General features: G+C 41.2%; 1 protein-coding gene across 1 annotated transcript in view; it reads left to right on the top strand.

The window, feature by feature from the left end:
- The window catches only part of cacna2d3a (calcium channel, voltage-dependent, alpha 2/delta subunit 3a), a 633,142-nt gene that overhangs the window by 325,606 nt on the left and 282,447 nt on the right, over nucleotides 1-25,089 (top strand). Inside the window, exon 10 of the mRNA XM_067998742.1 lies at nucleotides 22,264-22,353. Within this exon, the coding sequence (XP_067854843.1) occupies nucleotides 22,264-22,353 (90 nt within the window). The remainder of the gene's footprint in view (nucleotides 1-22,263; nucleotides 22,354-25,089) is intronic.

Consider the following 25,089-nt stretch of genomic DNA (forward strand, 5'->3'; position numbering starts at 1 on the left):
TTGTTCTTTTTCAGCTCTGCCTCGGTTCTCGTTGCTGAACTTTGAGAGGAGCCATCACTTGAAGTATCGTCCCAGGACAGTGCTTCATATTAAAGTACATTAGACTGGGAACTGCACAAGGAAACATAGTGCTAGCCCCCCACCCCTGTCCCCATGGACGGTGCTTCAAAGGACTCGTGGAACTCTCTACAGTGACATTCTGTACCTGCATGGGGAAGTCTTCCAGTATGATGAGCAGGTCGATGAGAGAGGCAACCCACTGTGCCAAATGGACCCATCCTGTTGTATAATGGTATGCAATAGTGTCATATCAACGTCCATTTGGGTAGATCGTACAGTGGCATAATGCACCTCATACAGCCTCTTTACCATGCTATGAGTGTGACATGGGGGTGTAAAAATGCTCACATCTAGCCACTCAGGCTGATCTGTCCCCAGGTGTTCTTATACAACTTTCTGGTTTACATTGCAGCGCCCATGAAAGTCCTCTGGAGGATTCAGCCACAGGTGGTATGTCCTCCTGCCACTAACAGCACAGTCATTTGTCAGGACCACAGATCCTGTGAATGTTTGCACTGGTCTTTCCAACTGCTGCAAAACTTTGACATCTGTACCCATGACTCCTTTATCAAATTGTACTTGGTGGATGCAGTAGTCTCGTCCTTGAAAATCTCAAAGGCAGACTTTAGACTCTGCATGGTCTTTAGTGATATTAGTGTAGAAAGTAGAGAACTACTTAAATTATATATTTGGATCAGATAAACAATCAATGAAGGACATTAGAGATTACTAATTAAAAACTTTATTACCTATTAATGGCAAGCACGAGTGCATTTTATTGACTGTAAAATGAGAATATTGTATTTATATTTCAAAAAGGATAGAATTTATTTACCAGGTTCCACAACAACCCAGAGGATCAGGTAGTGTCATTGTTGTACTTCTATTTAAATGTCTGCACAATCATTTTCTTTGTCTTCTCGGAATTTCTTAGTGGTTATTTTTGATCTTTCTGTGTATTCTAAAATTTACATCTTGCAATTCTTTTAAAGTTATTAATTCTTTTGCCTTTCCTGCCCATGTCAGAGTAATCATTCTCATCTCTAACGATGCTGGACGATGTCTTGTGGCTTTGCATCCTACAAAGGGTTCTTTTTAAAAATTATTCTGATCTCTTTCTGTATTCAATGACAACTCCACATATTTTCATTTAATTGAAGTTTGATCTCATGTGTTGTTCTTACTGTTAGTTTCCATGTTTACCGCGAATTATATCATTTGAATAGTACAAATTGCTTATTGACAGACCAACCATGGTAACGTTGTGTAATGTCAATGAATATCTAACCGGATGGCTTACATTTCCATCAACAGTATGAATAAAACCAATACAGCCGAAATGGGGCATGACTGCCTCAGAGGTAACTGTGTGGAGTTAACATCAAAATGCAATCATATGTGCTTTTATGTCCAATAGTCTGGAAACAATGACCTTTCACGCTATAACCGTACACAGAAGCACAAGAGGTTAATTTAAATTCATGCACTAAATTATCTACATGACATACTTAAGTCTGGTGCACTTGAAGAGGCTAATCTCACTAATAGAAATGAATATTAGTGGAGTAAGTTGAACACGTGGAAATTTTTAATTTACCATAGTATGTAAGTTAACCATTCTGCTGCGAAAATTTAGAAACCTTTTCAGAACTAAGAGTTGTATTTTATACTAACTATCCTAATCCTCATCATCTGAAGTAGGTGGCAAACCATACTGGAATAAGGCAAAGAAGGGACTTAAAAACAACAACTAGAAATTATACCGCGTCTTTAATATCCTAAAGTGCTTCACAGAGGCGTAATCAAAAATATGGACCCCAAGCCAAAGGAAGAGATATCAGGTTTGGCTAAAAGCTTGGTAAAATAAATAGATTTTAAGGAGGGTCTTAAAGGAGAAGAGGGGGATGCAGATGCGGTCAGTTTAGGGAGGAAATCCCACCATCATGGAGCCTAAGCAGTTGAAGGCACTTATGTCATCTCACACGTCCACCAACAAAACAAATTCTAATCTTTTATTTAGTTTGGCTCAGTTAGTAATACAAATGTATTATTTCTTTTTAATCACTGAAATCGCTCTTATAAAAGTGCTTCTACATTGACATTTCTTGTTTTCAATGTATTTTGACCAGAAGTAATGTCATGATCTGTTGACAGAAGTCTGTTAACAATTTTTCCAGCACAGTTATTGGTTGTTATTAGGCAGGTGAAAACTGTTCATTTTTAAAATTTAATACTTAGTGCACTGAGGATAAGTTTACTTGTTTTGGCTAACACTTCTACTGCATTTTTAATGTCAGAGATCCACCACATCTAGGATGCAGCAGCAAAAACAACAACAACAACAGCAACAACAACAACCTGCATTATATAGCATATTTAATGCAGAAAGTAAGAAACAATTATGAGAGATAACCAAAAGCATGTGGTATATATTTATGATTTGGACTTGAATGTGGGGGTCTTGATCAAGAAGTTTGCAGATGATACAAAAATTGGCCGTGTGGTTGGTAGTGAGGAGGAAAGCTGTAGACTGCAGGAAGATATCAGTGGACTGGTCAGGTGGGCAGAAAAGTGGCAAATGGAATTTAATCTAGAGAAGTGTGAGGTAATGCATTTGGGGAGGGCAAATAAGGTAAGGGAGTACACAATAAATAGGAGGATACTGAGATGTGAAGAGGAAGTGAGGGACCTTGGAGTGCATCTCCACAGATCCCTGAAAGTAGCAGGACAGGTAGATAAGGTGGTTTAAAAAGGCATATGGAATACTTTCCTTTATTAGCCGAGGCATAGAATATAAGAGCAGGGAGGTTATGCTAGAACTGTTTAAAACACTAGTTAAGCCATAGCTTGAGTACTGCGTACAGTTCTGGTCACCACATTACAGGAAAGATGGGATTGCACTAGAGAGGGTAAAGAGGAGATTTACGAGGATGTTGCCAGGGCTGGAGAATTTTAGCTATGAGAAAAGATTGGATAGGCTGGGGTTGTTTTCTTTGGAACAAAGGAGGCCGAGGGGAGATTTAATTGAGGTATATAAAATTATGATAGGACTAGATAGAATGGATAGAGAGGACCTATTTCCTTTAGTGGGGTCAGTAACCAGTGGTCATAGATTTAATGTAATTGTTAGAAGGATTAGAGGGGAACTGAGGAGAATTTTTTTCTCCCAGAGGGTGGTGGGGGTCTGGAACTCACTGCCTGAAAGGGTGGTAGAGGCAGAAACCCTCAACTCATTTTAAAAAGTACTTGGATGTGCACTTGAAGTGCCATAACCTACAGGGCTCTGGACCAAGTGCTAGAAAGTGGGATTAAGCTGGATAGCTCTTTTTCAGCTGGCACAGACACAATGTGCTGAATGGCCTCCTTCTGTGCCGTAACTTTCTACGATTCTATGGTTAAAGAGATGGGTTTTAAGAAGGGTCTTAAATGGCGAGAGGAAGGTATACTGGCGGAGACGTTTAGGGAAGAATTACCAGAGCATGGGGCCCAGGCAACTAAAAGCACAGTCTTCTGTAGTGGGGCAAGGGGAAGGGTGATGCATAAAAGGCCAGAGTCAAGGGAATGGAGAGTTCGGGAGGGGGTTGCAGGACTGGAGGACGTTACAGAGATAAAGAGAGGTGAAGCCCTGGATGGACTTAAACAGAAGGACGAGAATTTTAAATGTCAGGCATTGGGGGTCTGGGAGCCAATGTACAGCCAGCCAGAAATTTCGGGGTGATGGGCGAGTGGGATTTGGTGTGGGATATGTTACAGGCAACAGGTTTTGGATGAGCTGAATTTCATGGAGGGTGGAGGATGGGAGGCCAGCCAAGGAAGCATTGGAATAATTGGCCTAGAAATTGGAATTCGTTGTGCCCATTTTACAGGTATAAAACAGGCACAATGAGGTCCAATTTCATAGACCAAAGTTCTGCGCCCAAGGATGCTTGAAAGACGTCCATCCTGATATTGGGTTGGGTCATTTTTCAGGCGTCCAGGGTGGCTACCTAAATCAGGCGTTAGATTCCTTGCAAATGCGAATGAGGGATCTAAAGCTTGTTTTAGGACCCCTCGAGGAAATTGAGCTACCTGAGGGTTGCAGCCACATCACCGCCTTCACGCCTGAAATCGGACGCCAATGAATTTCTATCCCATTGAGTCTGGAGGTGACAAAGGAATGGATGAGAGTTTCAGTGGCAGATGAGCTGAGGTAGGAGCAGAGGTGGGCAATGCCATGGGATGGAAGTAGGCAGTCTTTGTGATCGGGAGGATATAGGGTCAGAAACTCAGCTTAGGGTTGAACAGGATGCTGAAGTTGAGACCAATTTGGTTACATTTGAAACAATGGTGAGGGAAGGGGCTGGAGTCAGTGGTAAGGGTATGGAGTTTGTGCTGGGGGCCAAAGATGATACCTTTTGTCTTACCAGTGTTTAGTTGGAGGAAATTACGGCTCATCCAAGACTGGATATTGGACAAGCAGTCTGATGGCACAGAGACTGTGGTGAGGTCAAGAGAGTTGGTGGAGCAGGAGAGCTGGGTGTCATCAGCATGCTTGTGGAAACTCTGTTAATGGAGTTGCAAAAGGGCAAAGAAGAAAGAACTTGCATTCATATAGCGCCTTCCACAACTTCAGGACATCCCAAAGTGCTTCACAGCCAATGAAGTACTTTTGAAGTGTAGTCACTGTTGTAATGTAGGAAAAGCGACAGCCAATTTGCGCACAGCAAGCTCCCACAAAACAGCAAAGTGATCATAACCAGATAATCTGTTTGTGATGTTGGTTGAGGGATACATTTTGGCCAGGAGAACTCCCCTGCTCTTCTTCGAAATAGTGCCATTGGATCTTTTATGTCCTGCTGGGATGGCAGACGGGGCCTCGGTTTAATGTTTCATCTGAATGACGGCACCTCCGACAGTGCAGCACTCCTTCAGTACTGCACTGGAGTGTCAGCCTAGATTTTGTACTCAAGTCTCTGGAGTGGGACTTGAACCCACAGACTTCTTACTCAGAGGTAAGGGTGCTACCAATGAGCCACGGTTGGGCAGCATGTAGATGAGAAAGAGAAAGCTATGGATAGAATCTTGGGGGCACGCCTGAGGTCACGACGTGAGGGTGGGAAAAGAAGCCATTGGTGGAGAGAGTCTGGCTACGATCGGATAGGTGAGAATGGAACAAAGTGGTGAGAGTAGTCAAGCTGGACAATGGAGGAGAGGTATTGAAGAAAGATGGTATGATTGACCGTGTTGATGGATGCTCCGAGATCGAGGTGGATGAGAAGGATTAATGTAGCATGAACACAATCACAGAGAATGTTGCTAGTGACTCTGGTTGGGGCATGTCATTCTATATGTATGTGTCTTTTCTAGTTGAAAAATTACCTTTTGGAGCCAATGTTTTAGTCATTTGTTAAGTTGCTTCCACTACCCGATATTAAACATTTATTTCAGCATCAGAGCCAACCATTTCAGGGAGATATTCATGCTTGTTGACATGCAAGCAGTGCAAGGGTTAATTTTTCTATCAATGCAAAATAACTAAAATGAATTGGTGCTTGGAGTTCAGTATATTAGCTGTAAATCATTTGGAGCCTAGAGGTTTCCTTCAAGCATATTCTGATTTCCACATTTACCCATGTTTGCCTCAGATGTCTGTACGCTGCCTCCAGCCACATCAGCTGCTTGAGCATCTGTCACTTTGACCCATAGATGTAGAATACTCACTAGTTTGAACTAAACTGTACAGATTGGCAGACACAGCTGTGCCAGTTTGAAAGGCATGCACTAACCTCTAAACTATTTTAATTATTATATTTTGTCTCCATGTTTCACAGTTACTTCCTTATCATTCCATCATAAAATAGAAGCAGAAAATGACTGGAAAAAGAGGCCCAGATTTTGCTGTCAAAATAATGGCGAAGCTGATGGTGCTCACCAATATTTATGCGCAAATGGTGCAGCAACTTCAGGCAAGTTCCTGGTGGGAACGGAGCGGGTGGTTAAAATTGCTGCTGAGTACTTACCGCCCTGTTCCCACTGGTCGTCTTTTTAACCATACAGTTTTTTAGTCGCTGAGGCACCCCTAGAGGCAGGTAGAGGGCTCATGAATACATGCAAATCGAGGTCCTGGGACGCAAATAGGACCCTAATGCCATTTTAGTGTGAAATTATGGAAGTCACGGCCAGCACCCAACCTGCTAGTAAAACCTAGGGGGATTGGTCTCTCAGAGTCACTGAAGCAGTATTTAAAGGGACACTCACCTGCAGGTAATTGGATCCTGGATCGAAGTACCATTGTGTCAGGAGAGTTTCCAGCTTCTAGACCGCTTGTTTCTCTTTTTTTTGCCTTACTTACCCTCATTAAGCTCTATCTGCTTATCATGGCTGCTATTATTGCCATTTCATTTGGGTGGAGGAGCAGTTGGAGGAAGAGCAGCAGAAGCCTCAGCAATGAGCATGAGCAGCAGCTGGGCTCGTAGCAGGCCATTCCCAGCAAATAGAGCAGTGCATCAGAAGACTGTATTTCTCCAAGAAGGATGTTACAGATCTTTGTGGCCTACTGGACCAGAGGGCCATGCTTTGCCAGTGGCTGTAAATGTCATCACAGCCTTTAACTTCTTTGCCACTCTGCTACAGGGGACATCTCCCGCATTTCCCATTCTGCAGTACACCGCTCCATTAAGCAGATCACCGATGTCTTGTTCACCAGGACTAACTTGTGTACATCATGTTCTCCATTGACATCAATAGTCAACTTAAGAGAGAACTGGAATTTGCAGCAGGGCATCCAGGGCATTATTGATTGCGCACATGTTGCCATCAGGACTCCAAAACACCAGGCATTCATCAATAGGAAGGGCCATCGCTCCATTAATCTTCAGCTAGTCTCCGATCACAGAAACAGGATCATGAAAGTTTGTGCAAGGAACCCAGGCTCTATCATGACGTTTTTATCCTGTGACACTCAACCAGCCCCCAAAATTCGACCCTTCCACTAATGTGACAGGATAGCTGCTGTGAGTCAAGGGATATCCCCTACACACATGGTTCATGACATCCCTCCACAACCCCACCATACCTGAGCAACACAGGTATAATCGATGCCATGGGACCACCGTAGGGCTGCTGAAGCAGAGGTTAAGGTGCCTCGACAGGCTTGGGGGCTTCCTACAATAGGCCCACAAAGAGTCTCCTGCATCATGGTAGTGTACTGCATCTTGTACAACCTTGCCATACAGAGATACCTGCATTTGGAGAAGGCAGAGCAACAGCAGCAGTACTTGTTGGACAAGGAAGACCAGGGTGAAGGTGAGGAAACAGCAAAAGAAGGAGGGCCATCTCAATGCCTTGCAACAAGAGATGTGAGGGATGAGTTAGTTGTTCAGCACTTCCAGTGACCTGCTCATTCTCCTGCCCTGAAAACATACATAAAGCCCCTCTGCATTAACAGTCCTTGTAACGTCCTTCACCACTCCCTTAATCCTGCATTAAAGAACATTGAAACCATTCAGCCAACTTCTATATCAGTGACATACTGATAATACATACAAAAGTACCAAATGTGAATAAGGTGATAAATTTAATTCCCAGCACAATAATTGTCTTCTATTCATTTTTCACCCAAGTGTCAACCCCTGGTGCCTTTTTTAAAAATAAGTTTACTGAGTCCACTACTCCTACCAGATGCTCCTCTGGTGGCCTCAACAAAGCTGGTGGAAAGCTGCTCATCTTGGGAGCCTTGAGATGCTCATGGCCGATGAGTTCTGAGTGCTCGAGGGCACAGCTGCAGACCGCTGCACCTTGTTTGCTGCCGGAGCTGTCTGGCCCAGCTGGCCTCCTGGCACAATGGCGGGTATTGGTTGAGGGGGCAGTCAAGGAGCTGACGTACAGATACCTTGAAAGAGGGCTCCCATTGTGCCACTGCCACTCCCATGGGGCTGGGGCTCATCAATTCCACTGATCTGCAGGAGAACAGATCGCAGAAGAAGAGTCTTTGGGCGACTTTTAGGAGATTAAGACTTCCTTCTGCAACCATGGCTGATGACAGCTATACGGTACACCAGGACACAAGCTGAGCATGCAGCCATCAGATTCCTAATTGATCACCCCATTGTCATGTTAAAAGAGGACTACAGGTTCCTGGATTGGTCAGGAGCACTCTGCAATATGGTGCATTTAGGGTTTTACGGATCGTTTTCATGTGCGTGCTGCACAACTCTGCCTTTGTAAGAAGCCTCATCATGGAAGCCCTGGAAGAGAAAGGACCCCATTTGTAGCGTGAAGAACAGCAGCAGACATTAAAGGACGCAAAGAACCCATTGCCTGTTGGAAGAGAAATGCGTATCACTTTCATACAGCATATCTTCACTTGACTACCATTCCTAGCCAATGCATTAAAAGTCCTGACTACATCTTTCCCCATCCCTTCACTGCACTACTTAACAAGTTGGCATGCACATAAACTTCAAGACCACCATAATTTTCTTGTCAACACATATCTGGGTACTTTTGACTTTGTGTGGTAGTGTAAAATGTTTCTATTGACTGCAATGGAAATAAAAATCAGGAAGGATGTAAAACAAGCTGTTGATTCACTATCACCCATTTTATATTAGTGCACAAAGTCAAAATCTATCCTGCTGTATGTGTAAAAGCTCTCTTACCACTTTGGTACTAGTATGTGAATTTTGAACTCTTAGCTCTAATCTAGTGTTTCTCCTATGCGCTACCTGATTGACAGGAATGCATGAGGTTGCTGAGTTTCTTGGGACTGAGGTGACCCTCATCAGCTAAGTCTTGGGATTGACCTCCTGCAGGCAGCACCTATTAAGCTGCTGCAATCTGCCCCTGCCTTATTTCTGACATGAGCAGGCATTGGAAGAACTGGCAGGTGGACAAATGTGGTGGTATCCTGAGAGACACCACTAATATCTGCACTTTCTGGCCATGCGCTAGCATTTGGTACTGGCTCTGCACCCCCCCCCCCCCACCCCCGCTGCTCTACGGGAAAGCAGATCTAATGGTGCCAATGCGATTAGTGATGCTTGTTCTGCAATTGATTACCAAACTTACCACATCCAGTCTGTCATGGCGACCACTGCTGCAGATGGACATACCATATCTTCCATCATAGACTGCAGTGCTGATAAATGGTCCTTCAATGTGCTCTACATGCTGCTGGTGGACTTCACTTATCTGTCCATCACTTGCCCTTTGTCTGTCCATCTAAACAATGGACCTGAAATTGCTTTCAAAATAACGGTGAGCCTAACAGCTCTCACCGTTACTAGTGACGAAATTGAAGAGCAAGTTCCAGCGACCGAACATGTGCAGTCAAACTCTTCCTGGTTTGCCGGCAATCTGATAGCTTCGCCTTAAAGGGACCTCGCTGGCTGCAATCAATAGAACCAGTGGACGAGCGCCAATTTGCTCTCCTGCCCAACTGGAAATATTGCCACAAAATAGGCACACTCATTTTTTTAAGTCTAAACTAAGTTTTAACAGCATGATAAGTCTTAATTGCCAAACAACCTCCCTGGAACTAAAAATTAGCTTTTAAAAATGAGTAGTCTCATTACTCCTGATTTTAATAATTTTTGGACATTTAAAAAAAATTAAATTAAAAAATGTAACTTTTTTTTACTTTCTCCTTCTGTCTCTTTTAGCTCAGTCTTTTAATCTTATCCTCTCTTTATTTCGCTTTCTCTATGTCATTTCACAATACCTTTTCAGGCACATCCAGGTTTTTAGTCTGCGCTGTTTGTCTATAGACTGCACTTCCTGGTTCTCACAGTGTGGCTTGATTCAAGCTGATTGGTTGAGGGGCCTTAGTGATCCTTTCACCACTCACACAGCCCGGGAAAGAACACTGATGTTATTTGAACTCGCAGTTCAAGGACGGTGCCGCCAAAAAGAACGTGGTAACTTAGTGGGTGAATTTAAATCTAATGAGCGGCGACCACTGGTGGTTTGCCACTCAGAGCAATTTATGAATCAATGTTTCCATCTTGTTCCTAGCCTCCTGCTTCCACATTGGAATCTGTGAATGAGAGTCCTTTGTCCTGAAACTGATCTTTCATTTTTTACAAGCATCATATTCCCAAGAGCTGAACTCTTCAATAAAGATGTTTTTACAGGCAAGTGTGTGATCTGTGCAGCCAAAGTATTGCGAGGATGGCTGTCAATTTAACGTGCTGCAGGTGCCCAAACAGGCAAGTTCTCAAAAGAAAGGCATTTTTAATGCCTGAAACTCACCCACGTTATTCAAATGAGGTTGTTCCCTGAAATGATAATGGGGAGAGCACTCTTGACATCGAGCAGGCAGCAGTCCCACCCCGCCATCTTCCAGTAGAGACCAAACCCCTGTGGAAAATCTGGGCTTAAATATACCACATGGTAGGGCTTCCCACGGCCACTTAATCAAAGAAATCAAGGAGGTTGATACTGTTTAGTTTAAGCATATGGGAAACAAAGTTAAATTCCCAAAAGAAAATATTGTGACAGTGTAACCTTTTCTCTACAATTGAATCTATCCTGCAGCTGTTCCAGAATATATCTTTACCTAGAAATAGTTCCACAACTCATACCCTCTTCAGTTTAATTATGAAAAATATTGGAACAAAATAATGATGGAATTTTGTATAGATAACTTATTTCAATACACCAAAATGTATAGCATTATTATAAGCCATAGATTAGTATTAAAAGTTCACTAGAAAAGAAAGTTATAAAGTAGGTCAGCATTTTGTATTGGAATGTAACACTGGATTTGGTTATGTTGGTATAGTTGCTTTGACTAAAATGTATGTACAGAATAAAGTGGAAACAGATTAGTGAATACTGGTCACACACAGAATTGCAAACCATTAATTCAGTCATGCAGCAGAATGACAGAGCAGCATCTGCTTGGGAAAAGACCCAGAGGCAGCATACATGGTTTCATTAAAATTCAAAGTGCATGAATTTTATTTTGAAACAAATTTTCCACAACTGTGTTTTATCAAAATGCATCGAACATTATAAAATGCGTCCTCAGTAAACATCATTACAGTATGTATTTTCTTTTTTTAAAAAGAACTTGTTTTCCTATTTCAACTGGTTTTGATGTGTATTGAATGCACACAGCTATCTACTATCTCCTCTGCTGTTCATTATTTAAGCTTGAAAGCCTTTATCCGACGCGTTCAGCTGCTTGAGAATATGATGTGTGTGAAAGCTGATTAGAAAATTTAAGGCAGTTGACTCTTTGAAAAATATATTTTTATTAATTGCATCAATCTACCCCCTTTCCTTCAGTAGGTTTTCCTAGAATTCCTTAGTGAATTAAAATTTAATGTATGTAGATTACGTATGGATGCAATTAACCTTTTCAGTTGTTTATCATGAGCCTGTTTGAATAATATTACAGAGCTCAGTAGTTAATTACCATTTAAAGGTTTGATACAATGAACATAATCTGATTTTATGCTTAGGTAGATTCAGTATTCCAAACATCTGCAGTGTGACTGTGCATGTCACTGCATTTACAAGAATGTTATTTTCCATACAGCTGTGTTTCTTAAGCAACTTTTATAATGGCAGAAGAAAGCAGCATACTATCTTACTGAAACAGTAGATCAAAGTCAGCAGTCTGTGTATACACTAAGACAGTTGCGTTACATGGCCTAGCATCTAAAATTACAAGTTTGAACCATGAAAAAACAATTCATAATTTACAACTTTTGATTTAAATTTTTAACGGGGTTAGCCAGTAGAGTATGTGGTTCTTTTAATTCCCATGCCTAAATAAATATTTTATAGAGCCGATTTGCTATAGAAGCTATTTATCTGGTTTAGATTTGAGTAAGTCAAATCTATTGAACCTGACCAATTGTGTAACATTTTAATCCTTTACCCCAGTCACTAACTTAACTGATAGTTTCCAAAACACCAATATCCTTAACTCAAACACAACACATTGAAGCATCTAACACCATAGACCCATGTACTCCTCACCCAACTAATCCTACTGATATTTTGGCCATGAAGAGATTATTCAGAATTCACAGAGGAGCAATGCCTTCAGAAGCCACAATTCACTGGGAAGGCAGAGACGGAGCTGTGCGCCATACAGCAGGAGGACTTGCCATCAACTCCAAGACCAGCAGTGATAGTGACAGTTACCTTGAACTTTTTTGACTTGGGCTCTATGCAGGAGGTCACTGGGGACATCACTAGCAGTCAGTCTGCAGTTCATTGTTGTGTAAAGTAGGTGACCAATTCCTTATTTGAGAGAGCAAGTAGGTACATCTCTTTCCCTATGGATAACAGAGAGCAACATGAGAGTCCTGAGTTTTTACAGAATGGTAAGATTCCAGTGTTCTTGATGGCACCCATTGTACTCCTGAAAACAGCAATGCTCCATACATGAACCACAGGGGCTTTTATTCCAATAGTGTTCAGCTTGTGTGTGACCATCTGCACTGGATACTGCGGGTTAATGCCAAATTCCGTGGTAACAGTCATTAGCCATTAATTTTACGACAGTCCGGTGTGGCACCATTATTTCCAAGTAGCCAGCAAGTCAAGGGTTTGATCCTGGAAGATCAAAAAATATCCACTTGTGTCTTGGCTTCTTTACAGCCATCCCTGTATACTAACCAAGCACAGGTACAATGAGGTTCGTGCCTCCACTAGATCCATTACCAAGCACACCATGGGCAAGCTGATGTAGTGCTTTTGATATCTTGACAGGTCTGGGTGTGCCCTTCAGTATAATCCAGCCAAAGTTTCCTGGATCATTGTGGTCTGTTGCATTCTTTATAATATAGCAATTCAACAAGGCATCCATATGAAACTGGTGCAGCAAGAGCCCACTGAAGGCAGCTGGAGGATATCACTGAGCAGCCAGCAGCACAAGTGTCTTTAGCAGCTGCAGGACCCATTGTCTAGACCTTATACAGGACACTTTCTCCTAAAGACTGTAAGAACCCTCCCCATTACCAGACCGAGCAACTTGCCCATCATTTACAATAAATCAAAATCCCCAACCTTTCCATGCCGACCGTAAATATCTGCCAGCCAGAGCACACCTCGGCGCGGCACATTTGTTTTGCTTCCTAGGCCCTTAGCTGTGGCAAAGAAAGCATTGTTCCCATTTTCACCATGCATCTGTGACATTTCCTCCTAGTATCAAATGATTTGAGAGTTTTAAAGCTTAGTTTCAATCCCATTTCTGACACCATTTATGGTTTGTAGTCTATTTTAACAACAACATTCAGGAAGCTGTCTGCAGCATGTCTCAAGGTTTGTTCCAAAATGTGAATTTGCATATCTGACCTCCAAATGGCCCTATTCAACTTTATACGTATTAGAGATTTTTAAAAGTTTTCTTTTTTGAGGTATGTTTTTGATCAACTTAAAACTGTTTTATCGGAATTGTAAAATTAATGTAAGCTTTAACATGTGACAATTCTGATTTACCTGTTTATCCATTTAAACCACTGGATAGTTTAGTTTCTCTGTGGTAATACCTGATTTGTTCTGTATACCGAAAACAAAAAAAAAAGTAAACTTATTTGCTATCAAAAGCAACACTTACATTTAGCATTTCTACGATTCCTGGTGGCCAGCTCATAGTGGAAATGACAGATGCCCATCACCTGCCTTCCATTTGGCTTCTACAGCCCAAATAGACCAAAGTAACATACAGAGCATCTTTTTTTCCCTAAAATTAAATTGTGCATATTGCATTCATTTTAGTGTATTATAGTGAGAAGCAAATAGCTAGAATCCTTGCATGTTAGAGGTGTACAATTATGTTAAAAATTTGAGTACATGATCAGATGTCAGAATGTACAACATTCCAGACTATTTTTCAGAAAATATGGTAGCTGTGGTAACCACGTATAAGTGATACTGAATTATATTGACAGACCTGTAACAAAGTTAAGGATTCAGATTCATATCATAAATGGTATAAACTTGACAAATTTTCTAATATTACTTGAGCCTCTGTTAGTTATTTGGGAAGTTATTAATCATTTTGACATTAAATAAAGTTTAAAATATTAATAAAATTATACACCTAGTAGCAGTGGGAAGAACAGCACATATAACATCACAACAGCAATACCAGCAGTGCCAAGTGAGTTAGCAGCACAGTCCATTACTGGACCACATGTGTAATGTTTCATAGAGTGTACCTCTGTCATTTACAGAGCTGGTGAGTTCCAATCTGAATTAACATCAGAGAGAGGCACAGATCTGCCATTTGCAACTCATTTGAAGTGACAACCACTCTTAAAAATAAATATCACTTTATTAATGGATTTACAATCAATATCACACTTGCTGATCATAAATGTCACTCCTAAAATTTGCTATGCTGTCCTTCTGACACTGACAGCTCTAAAGCACTGACGAGATGAGGCACTTTTTTCACAGGAGTGAAAAAGCTACGTGTGGGTCAGTCTAGACCAGTCCCAAAGATCTCCTGGTGAACAGTTACAGTTAATGCATTGTTAACAAAGGTTGCCATCACAATGATGAAGCTTTCAGAATTGTAGGAAGAAGAAAGAACAAAACAAAAATAGTAAAAGCATATGTGCTAGTGAATTGATCTAAGACCTACAAGTCATGAGGATAGAAGATCGAACAGGACAGAGTCAGGAGAACGTGGGGATTGTGGTATGATATCCTATAATTCTTCTTCATTCTGCATTCTCCACATACTGTAGGAGTTTTTCCCTCACCTTTCTGATCCAGGGGAATCAATATGCTTGACATAGAAAATGTGATGTCAAAAAGTTCATTATTAACATATAGAATCATAGAAGTTTACAACATGGAAACAGGCCCTTCGGCCCAACATGTCCATGTCGCCCAGTTTATACCACTGTTCCCAATATTGTGTCCTTCACTATGTAATATAATACAGAAGTTTCCCAGATCATTACACCTGCCTTGGATTCTCATACCATATCAATAAAACAACGGATTCAAGCTACTGAATCTGTGCTTTGTGAAATTGTTTCCAGAGATAGCACTATGGCCCTTGACACTTTGCAGACTATCCTGGCTGTGTTTGGCATTGCTTGCTGGTGAGTTACGTCAGACACTACAACAACAATATATTTATATAGTGCCTTTAACGTAGTATAAACGTCCCAAGGCGCTTCACAGAAGCATTCGCAGACACAATTTGACATCAAACCATATAAAGAGATATTAGGACAGGTGACCAAAAGCTTGGTCAAAGTGGTGGGATTTAAGGAGCAACTTAAAGGAGGAGAGTGAGGTGGAGAGGCAAAAAGATTTGGGGAGGGAATTCCAGAGCTTAGGGCCTAGGCAACTGAAGGCACGGCTGCCAATAATGGAGCGATTAAAATTGAGGATGCACAAGAGGCTAGATTTGGACGAGCGCAGAGATCCCGGAGGGTTGTAGGGCTGGAGGGGGTTACAGATAGGGAGGGACAAAGTCATGGAGGAATTTGAACACTAGGATGAGAATTTTAAAATCAAGGTGTTGATGTAGGAGCCAGTGTAGGTCAGCGAGCACAGGGGTGATGGATGAACGGGATTTGGTGCGAGTTAGGATACGGGCAGCAGAGTTTTGGATGAGCTCAAGCTTACAGAGGGTGGAAGATGGGAGGGGGCCAGGAGAGCATTGGCATAGTCGATTCTGGAAGTAACAAAGGCATGGATGAGGATTTCAGCAGCAGATGACCTGAGGCAGGGGCGGAGACGGGCAATATTACGGAGGTTGAAGTAGGCAGTCTTGGTGATGGAGCGGATATGGGATCGGAAGCTCAGCTCAGGTTCAAATAGGAAGCCAAGGTTGTGAACAGTCTTCTTCAGCCTGAGACAGTAGTCAGGGAGGAGGATGGAATTGATGGCTGGGGAACCATATTCATAATCAGCAAAAGTTTATCTTTACAGCTTACATCTGTTAATTTGAACTTATATTTTGCTCAAAAAAATCTAATTATCCAGTAGTACAAGTTAAGCAATCTTGACCAAACAGCACAGAGGCCTTTCTTTTTGCCAATACCAATTTGAATTAAGCAACTTTGAATTCAGAGAAGTAGGCTGTTTTGAGCAATCTATGAAAAGTATTGATTTTCATCATATGTCAGTGTCAATATAGCCATTACTTCATAGCCTGTCATTTCTAATATTCACTTTATTTCCTTCTCAAGTTAGCGAGCCCCATACATTTTAATAAATAATGCATTTATACCTTGTGTGAGTTTTGATAATTGGTTATTTGAAAATAGATATCTCCCCCAAAAAATGTGATTTTCTATATGCACCTTTTAAAATTTAGGATAGCATTATGTTGTAATTTCTATTTTGCCCCTAAGATTATCTCATTATGTACACTTACATTTTGAGCACCTCTTCATTCTTTGTGTGACATTTTGTTTTGGAACACATTCTTCAAAATTGGTTACTGACCAATGTTCCTTGCATTCTGTTGCTTTAAGATACAATCTGCGCACTCCTCACATGCATTCTGTCATTACAGACTAATTATATTGTGGCCTATGGCAATGATTGCCATAGTAACGACATAAGTGCAAATTGGGTGTCTTGATGCTTATATCTTACTAAATAGCATCATTTGGCCTTCGTTTTGCATTGCAAATGTTATTGTATAAAATAATACATTTCATCGCAATTTGTTATAGAAATATGTCAGAAAAGGAAAATATGTGGTATATTTCAGTAAATGATACATACAATGAATAACTCAACCCCCCCTGAAAAATACAGCATTGTAACACTTATCAAGCGTTGACTTCCCCTGTGTTTAAACAATATTTCACATCTTTTGATGTCAGAATTTTCATTATTTACAGTGTCATGTATACCATCTATTGTTCTTCAGTACAAATTACCTGTTCACCTTTGTATATTCAACTGTTCTTCATTTTCAAGAAAGAAAGTAATTAACATTGCCTTTTATATAGTGCCTTTTTGCCTCTCCCAGGAGATTACGTGGCTGCGGGGTGGGATGGAGGGGAGGGGAGGGAGGATGGGGGGGGGGGGGAAAGGGAGGATGCTCTGGCCATCATGAGTGTGTGGCAGGCTTGATGGATCAGCTGGACTTTTCCTGCCCATCAATTTCGTATGTTCGTATTATGAGAAAATGATTTTTTTGACCGACGTTGGTAGGAATGGGCAAACTAATTTTGACTTTAATGTAATCTAAAATGTGAAAAATATAATACAAGTTCTAAATTTTCCTCTTAAGCGACATTGCCCTTATTAAAGTGTTTGATACAGGAAGTTTCTGAGCTAAATGTATCAGTTCTATCTCAAAAGAAGAAAGTACTGTTTTGAATTTTCATCATTTAATTTAATTCCCTCTCTTCCCCAAAAACGTTGAATTTACAAATTATGTTATTACTCAATCCATTATATTGTAGTTGTAGAATCTGGGCGGATGTGCTGAATGATACCACTCTCTGAAAATTGTACATTTTTAGAAAGCAATCTTATACATTTTAACTATGATGGTGGTACAATGACAGCACCAACATGATGAAGACATGCTTCATGAATAAACTACAACAGTAAATGAGGGAATAGCATAGATTTAAGTCATTTCAAAACCTGATTTCATCATTTGCATTTACAGTAATTGCTAAAATATAGAGAAATTGACATCCAGCCTCATGTAATCCTAGTAAATGACACTAAATAGACAATAGCCTCGAAAATCCACAGCTATTCTGACGGATCTCCACCTTAATGAACAGAAACTAGGCTGGAACTGGATATGCCAGGTCCTGGTTTTGCGGCAATATAGCCTTGTGGGGAAGGAGCCATTGTCCACCCATTCAAGGCCATTGCCATAAGGGGGTGGGGCAAGGGTCAGGAACTACAAACATTGAAGTCCTCATGTCATGGCCCTTCCTTTCGATCCAGTATATGGTTGGCGCAGAGACCAGGCGTACTCTGGTAGGCTCAGCAACAGACGTCCAGTGCAGGTGCATGTTGGCACTTACACCAAGGTGCGCTGCTCTGCAGATTTTCAGGGCCAACAGCTTTAATCTATTGTGACAGGCATGGGATACCTCCAACATCATATCACGTTTCTATATTATAACTTTATGTGTGAATTTTTAGCTAGGCCAAATATTGTATATTTAAACTGAGTTTCTAGTAACAGCTCAGCCCCCCACTTTACGATTGCGAGACTCCCATGGGACAGCTCCGGCAGACGATCCCGCCACCTACTAAGTCTCAGTGGGCAGCCTCCCCTGTCGGCAGGCAATTTTCCACCACTTTCCCCTGACTTCCTGGACGGAATGGGTGGGAAGTTGCCCGGCAAGATTTAAATAAAGCCCGGGAATTAAAATACTCCGGGCCTCATTTCTGAAGCAGCGGATGAGTTTCTAACTCACACAGCTACTGACCCACTGAAAACTGGCCTGCAGTTAAAATTGGGTTGTGCGAACATTGGCTGACATTTACTCTAAATTGCAGACCGTATGATAACTTATGCCAGTCCACCATATTGAAATAATGCATTTAGCAGCAAAGAGGATATTTTTTCAGTCTCATGCAGCAGCAAGTTCGTTTTCAGTTGCTTGAGTTTAGTATGAATTTGACATCAATGGAGGATTGCATGACCTGTTTGCCAAACCTCTAGCTGATGCAGAGAAACGTGATGAGTGAGGATAAAATCATTTCTTTATTCTTAACTAATGTTAGTGTTTTGTCTTGTCCTATTAAATCCGTGGTTTACTTGTGTTTGATCTGATGACTCAGTAAATACCATCTACAGCAAATATCCCATTAAATACTCATATGAGATTATGTACTGCACGACTTTGTCAAAATTGCCAACAACATCAAGAAAAAGATTAAGGGGTTGAAATTCCACTGAGCTCTATTTTTAGTGCATTGGTTAACACCCACTTGTACATTTCCTATGTGTGTTATTGTAATGAAGTCATGAGCCCATTTAAAATAAATTAATTACAATAGCATGAAGAGGAATTTTCCATAAGTATGTTAACCAGTGAATTAAAATGGCACTCAGCATAATTTTGACCCACCAAAAATGTGTGGTTCCCTAATGGATCAATGGGTAAATGAGCCTTGTAGTGTGATATTAACCACACAGACCAAAATGTTCCCAATTCAATCCCTAGTCTTTGCTGTGTCAGGTGAGCACAGTTGGGGCAACATAGAGATTGCCACTAATATCCTTGTGCTAAGTAAGAATTATTAGGTAGATTCTTACTGTTGTTAGCTATCCCAGTGACTCCTCTTGGAAAGAGTGCACATGTGGACATTGTGTGAAGACAGCTAGGTTATGGTGCCCTCCATATTGAAGTCTGCCAATATTTACTTTGTAGGTTCACACAAGAAAACTTGGATGGGATACTAGAGGATTCTCAGTGCTCATGGAACTGTATTCCAACATGTGTCAGTGCCTTCAGGGAAGGAGGACAGAAGAAATGAGATACAAAAACAGTACTGAAACTACCCTATCGTACTTATCTGAGGCCCCAGGCTGAATTAAATTAAATGATTAAAGTCTTGTTTTATAGCTGATAAACTATTGGATAGGACCTGTGAAGTTGCATGTTCTTGGTGGCCGCTGGTCTTAAGTTATGGCAGAACAGCTGCAGGATTTTTATCAATCAAAGACAAATGGGGCACAGTTGTTGACTACTGAAGTCTTACAGTGCAGTGTGACTGAGAAAAATGACCCTATTTGATCAACTACTATGTGAGCAAGAAAAAGATATCACAAAACAAAAATAAAAGGAGAGATTGACCAGTTCAGGCATCAGGAAACAAATGACCCATTAACATCCTGAAAAACTGAAGAGTAAAAACAGCAATAAGGTGAGTTAAAGAGCGAAAGAAGCAGAGCAACGAAGAAAGAAAACAATCAGAGACTACATCAGAGAGAAAAAGGAGATAGGCAACTGGACCAGCCAGTTTCTGAGATTTCAGCTCATGCACCGTGACATTGAAACAAACTCTAATATTACAGTAATAGATATCTGGGCCTGCAAGTGCATTTTGCACTCACCCTGACTCTGCCCGCTCAAAACTCGAAGGGAGCTAAGATCAACCCCATGGTGTTGGCATTAAAATTAAAATTGCCTGAGTATAATATTCAGTAGATTTTGTTTTGAGGTTTGGAAGTAGTTGTACTTTTCGCAGACACTAAAAGTGTCTGGCAGTAAAAGCAATTTATTGCTACATTCTAGGTCTAGAAATAAATAGATAGGTAAATACCTGATATAAGCAAGTCTTTCTCTTGGTAAAATAAACTTGTTTTTAACTGAGTTTACTGTGCGTTATTAAATGTGTACTGATGCAAGTTTTGGGTGATGGCCTGGAACACTGACTTTCACAGGGCAGAAATTGCAATTAATCTGACTGGACTTCTCCAGATGTTTCATAATTTAGTACATTCCTCAAAGGGCTGCAGAGCATTTCCCCATTACCAGCACTGTAGATGATGGTGTTGTCAGCAATATGAACAAATCTCAGCTTGAGTAAACCCAGTAACCTTAACAGCTCAACGTAATATGTTTGGTTCCAGGGAGGGATTAAAGTATGATGGCAAGATTCCCAGTGGAAACCATACTGATAGATGATAGCCTGCTGAAAGTAAATGACAGTGCTTCAAAGTGAAAAATACAAATTTTCTGTATTAGCTTTCATGTTTACACATTAAGATAATCCAGACTTTTTTTGCCTTTGGGCAAATCTCAGCAATAGGTGGCAATAGTTGAGTCTACTGTCTTATCATAAACATTTAAAATACATCCCATCCTCACTTTCAGGCTCTTAGCTGAAACAACATTTCTGCAATAAGGCTATTGGAATTTAAGTCATGACTTTCTCGTGCTGTATTATATGCTACAATTATGGGCATACACTATCGCACGTATCTATTATAATACAAAAAACTTAGCTCCCGAGAACTGGCTCATAATAGTAGATTAGAAAATATAGTGTAGATTAATTATATTTCAAAATTGCCTTCTAGTACAAAAATAGGATAGGTCTCAAATGTGTCCACGGTAACAAGAGTATAGGGTGTCCAAGGGAAAGACAGCATGGAGCCTTGCTTGACAGAAGCACGGATTGGAGAATCAGGCACGGAGGTCATCTCGCAATTTTGAAATATAATTAATGTACACTATATTTTCTAATCTAGCCATCGGTCGGTCGGTCAGTCATCGAGGAGGGAGGTCGGTCAGTCATCGAGGGGTCGGTCACCAAGTGGGGGAGCGGGAGGGGAGGGGGGGTCGGTCATCGAAGAAGGGGGTCGGTCATCGGGGGGGGTCATCGAGGGGGGGGTCGGACATCGGGGGGGGTCATCGAGGGGGGGGTCGGACATCGGGGGGAGGGGGGTCAGAGACATTGGGGCTGGTGGTCATCGGTTGGGGGGGGGGGGGGGGTCAGTCATCAAGTGGGTTGGTCAACGGTGGTGGGGGGGTGTCAGCCGATCGCGTGTGTCGGATTGTGGCAGGTAAGCTTGTTGGGCCTGGAGGAAACACTCCTGCTCCTCCTGGCTCACAAGCAGTGCAATAAAGGCACATACCTGTCGATCCAATCCTTCTCGCCTCCTCTTACATGGCGTGAACCAGAAGGCTCGGGAATCCCAGCCCCCAGGAGTTAAAAATAAAAAAGCTATTTAAATGGAGGCATATAGCCTCCTTAAAACATTTCACTGACCGAGCCGCCTCCTGAGGATGGGCTGGTCACCCGCCCCTCGACTCACTTCCGTTAAAGCTGGAAATGGGCGGGTTGGGGTCGGGTTTAATATTTTTACAATTTTTACCTTCCCACCCATCCTTGGGGGGTTAAAATAACCCCCGATGTTTCCTCTGCTCACTATTATGGCTAAATCATAAATAGTGACCGAACGAAAAATTCCACTCCCCCCAAAAATAACTTGCTCCCTCTAGGGATCTGCAAGCCTTCACTGGCATAGGCTGCTTGGCATAGGTGTGATTGGGAATTCACTATGAAATGAGTGACTCAATAGTGAGCCATCTTGCTGCACTGTCTCAGAATAAGTTCACATATTATTAGAGATAGGTTGTTCTGCATTGTACATATAGAGCAATTTATTAATTAAATGGTAACATAAGCAGAACAAACATTTATTTGTTTACAGCTCCAAAAAAGCTGAAAATAATATTTTAAGAAATTGTAAGTTTTAAAAAATTTATTGTGCCAATTTTTTTCTCTACCAAATAGCATTTCAGAGAACACCTTGATACCCTGAATGCAAAAGGAATTGGAATGCTGGGCTTCGCTTTGACTGAGGCTTTCATCCTTCTGAATCAGGTAGTGGCATTCAATGACATCGCTTTTTCCCTTCCTGGTGAATTTATGTACTCGGCTTTAAATGGGATAAGAAAGGAGTAATGGTGAATGACCCTCAACAGAGTAAAATGGGGAGATAAAATGGGATAAAAATATTTAGAAAATTGCTGTAATTTCTTTAGAAGAAAATTTACTCAACGGTTATGACCTCTTTATGATATTTGGCTTTGCTTAGTCTACTGTTAATATAATGAAGCATTTTGAGGTAAATTTCTATTGATTTTAAATTAAAAAGTAATTGATATGTTGGAAGTCTAAGACAAAGGCAAAACAAATCATCAGTGTGATAAAATAAACTGTCAATGAAAACAAAACATGTTGATTTATGTGATATATTTACTTATTGCCAATAGTTAACACTGGAGATGGTATTCATCACTTTGTGATAGCTTGATAAATCAGATCATTAAATTGATTGTGGAAAATATGTGTTATCAATTCTTACATCAGAATTGTCAATGCATTCCATTCTCCTGAATAATATTTTTTCCCCAGCTTTATCTGTCAATTTTCCCCCTCACTATCTTCCAAATTGCCATCCAGTTTTGAACAAAACAATGTTTACTGATGGCAGCAATGAAACATATTGCAGCAACTGATTACTATTTTACAGTCTGAGAGGTTATAAGAGACACAAATACATCAACAACATCCAACAAACCACTATGAAGTGAAAAGTTAATCTGTTTTTTGATTGTATTGGTTGAGGGTGGAATGCTGTGCACAACACCGGGAAACTTCCCACTGTTTTTGAATAGTGCCATGGAATACAATGGCAGTAGCGCAAAACAGGCTGATAGCAAATCGGGTGTGGTGTAAAACAGGTTGCCAATTTGCTATCAGTCCATTTTACGCTACTGGCGTTGACCAATTTCACTCCCTTAGTGTCCACCTGAATCAACAGCTAGCAGTTCGGTTTAACATGAAGTTACATAAGAACATAAGAAATAGGAGCAGGAGTAGGCCAATTGGCCCCTCGAGCCTGCTCCGCCATTCAATAAGATCATGGCTGATCTGATCCTAACCTCAAATCTAAATTCATGTTTAATTTCCTGCCTGCTCCCCGTAACCCCTAATTCCCTTTACTTCTAGGAAACTGTCTATTTCTGTTTTAAATTTATTTAATGATGTAGCTTCCACAGCTTCCTGGGGCAGCAAATTCCACAGACCCACCACTCTCTGAGTGAAGAAGTTTCTCCTCATCTCAGTTTTGAAAGAGCAGCCCCTTATTCTAAGATTATGCCCCCGAGTTCTAGTTTCACCCATCCTTGGGAACATCCTTACCGCATCCACCCGATCAAGCCCCTTCACAATCTTATATGTTTCAATAAGATCGCCTCTCATTCTTCTGAACTCCAATGAGTAGAGTCCCAATCTACTCAACCTCTCCTCATATGTCCACCCCCTCATCCCCGGGATTAACCAAGTGAACCTTCTTTGTACTGCCTCGAGAGCAAGTATGTCTTTTCTTAAGTATGGAGACCAAAACTGTATGCAGTATTCCAGGTGCGGTCTCACCAATACCTTACATAACTGCAGCAATACCTCCCTGTTTTTATATTCTATCCCCCTAGCAATAAACGCCAACATTCCATTGGCCTTCTTGATCACCTGCTGCACCTGCATACTAACTTTTTGATTTTCTTGCATCAGGACCCCCAGATCCCTTTGTACTGCAGTACTTTCCAGTTTCTCGCCATTAAGATAATAACTTCCTGTCTGATTTTTCCTGCCAAAGTGCATAACCTCACATTTTCCAATATTGTATTGCATCTGCCAAATCTCCGCCCACTCTCCCAGCCTGTCTATATCCCCTTGTAGGTTTTTTATGTCCTCCTCACTCTCTACTTTCCCTCCCATCTTTGTATCATCTGCAAACTTTGATATGTTACACTCGGTCCCCTCCTCCAAATCGTTAATATAGATTGTAAAGAGTTGGGGACCCAGCACCGACCCCTGCGGAACACCACTGGCTACTGGTTGCCAGTCCGAGAATGAACCATTCATCCCAACTCTCTGCTTCCTGTTAGATAACCAATCCTCCACCCATGCCAGAGTATTACCCCCAATCCAGCGATTCTTTATCTTGAGCAATAATCTTTTATGTGGCACCTTGTCAAATGCCTTCTGGAAGTCCAAATACACCACGTCCACTGGTTCCCCTTTATCCACCCTGTACGTTATGTCCTCAAAGAACTCCAGCAAATTTGTCAGACATGACTTCCCCTTCATAAAGCCATGCTGACTTTGTCCTATTAAATTATGTTTATCCAAATGTTCTGCTACTGTCTCCTTAATAATAGACTCCAAAATTTTACCCACCACAGATGTTAGGCTAACTATAATTTCCAGCCTTCTGCCTACTACCCTTTTTAAATAAGGGTGTTACATTAGCAGTTTTCCAATCTGCCGGGACCTTTGCCGAGTCCAGAGAATTTTGGAAAATTATTACCAAAGCATCCACAATCCCTACTGCCACTTCCCTCAAGACCCTAGGATGTAAGCCATCAGGTCCAGGGGATTTATCCGCCTTGAGTCCCATTAATTTACTGAGTACCAATTCCTTAGTGATTTTAATCGTGTTTAGCTCCTCCCCCCCTAGAGCCCCCTGTTTGTCCAGTGTTAAATATAAATATGTTTAATTTCACTTAGCATAGAACTAAATTCCTTGTCATATGTGTCAATGTTTTATTATCT

The sequence above is a fragment of the Heptranchias perlo genome, chromosome 17 (assembly GCF_035084215.1).
Source record: "Heptranchias perlo isolate sHepPer1 chromosome 17, sHepPer1.hap1, whole genome shotgun sequence".
NCBI lineage: Eukaryota > Metazoa > Chordata > Chondrichthyes > Hexanchiformes > Hexanchidae > Heptranchias > Heptranchias perlo.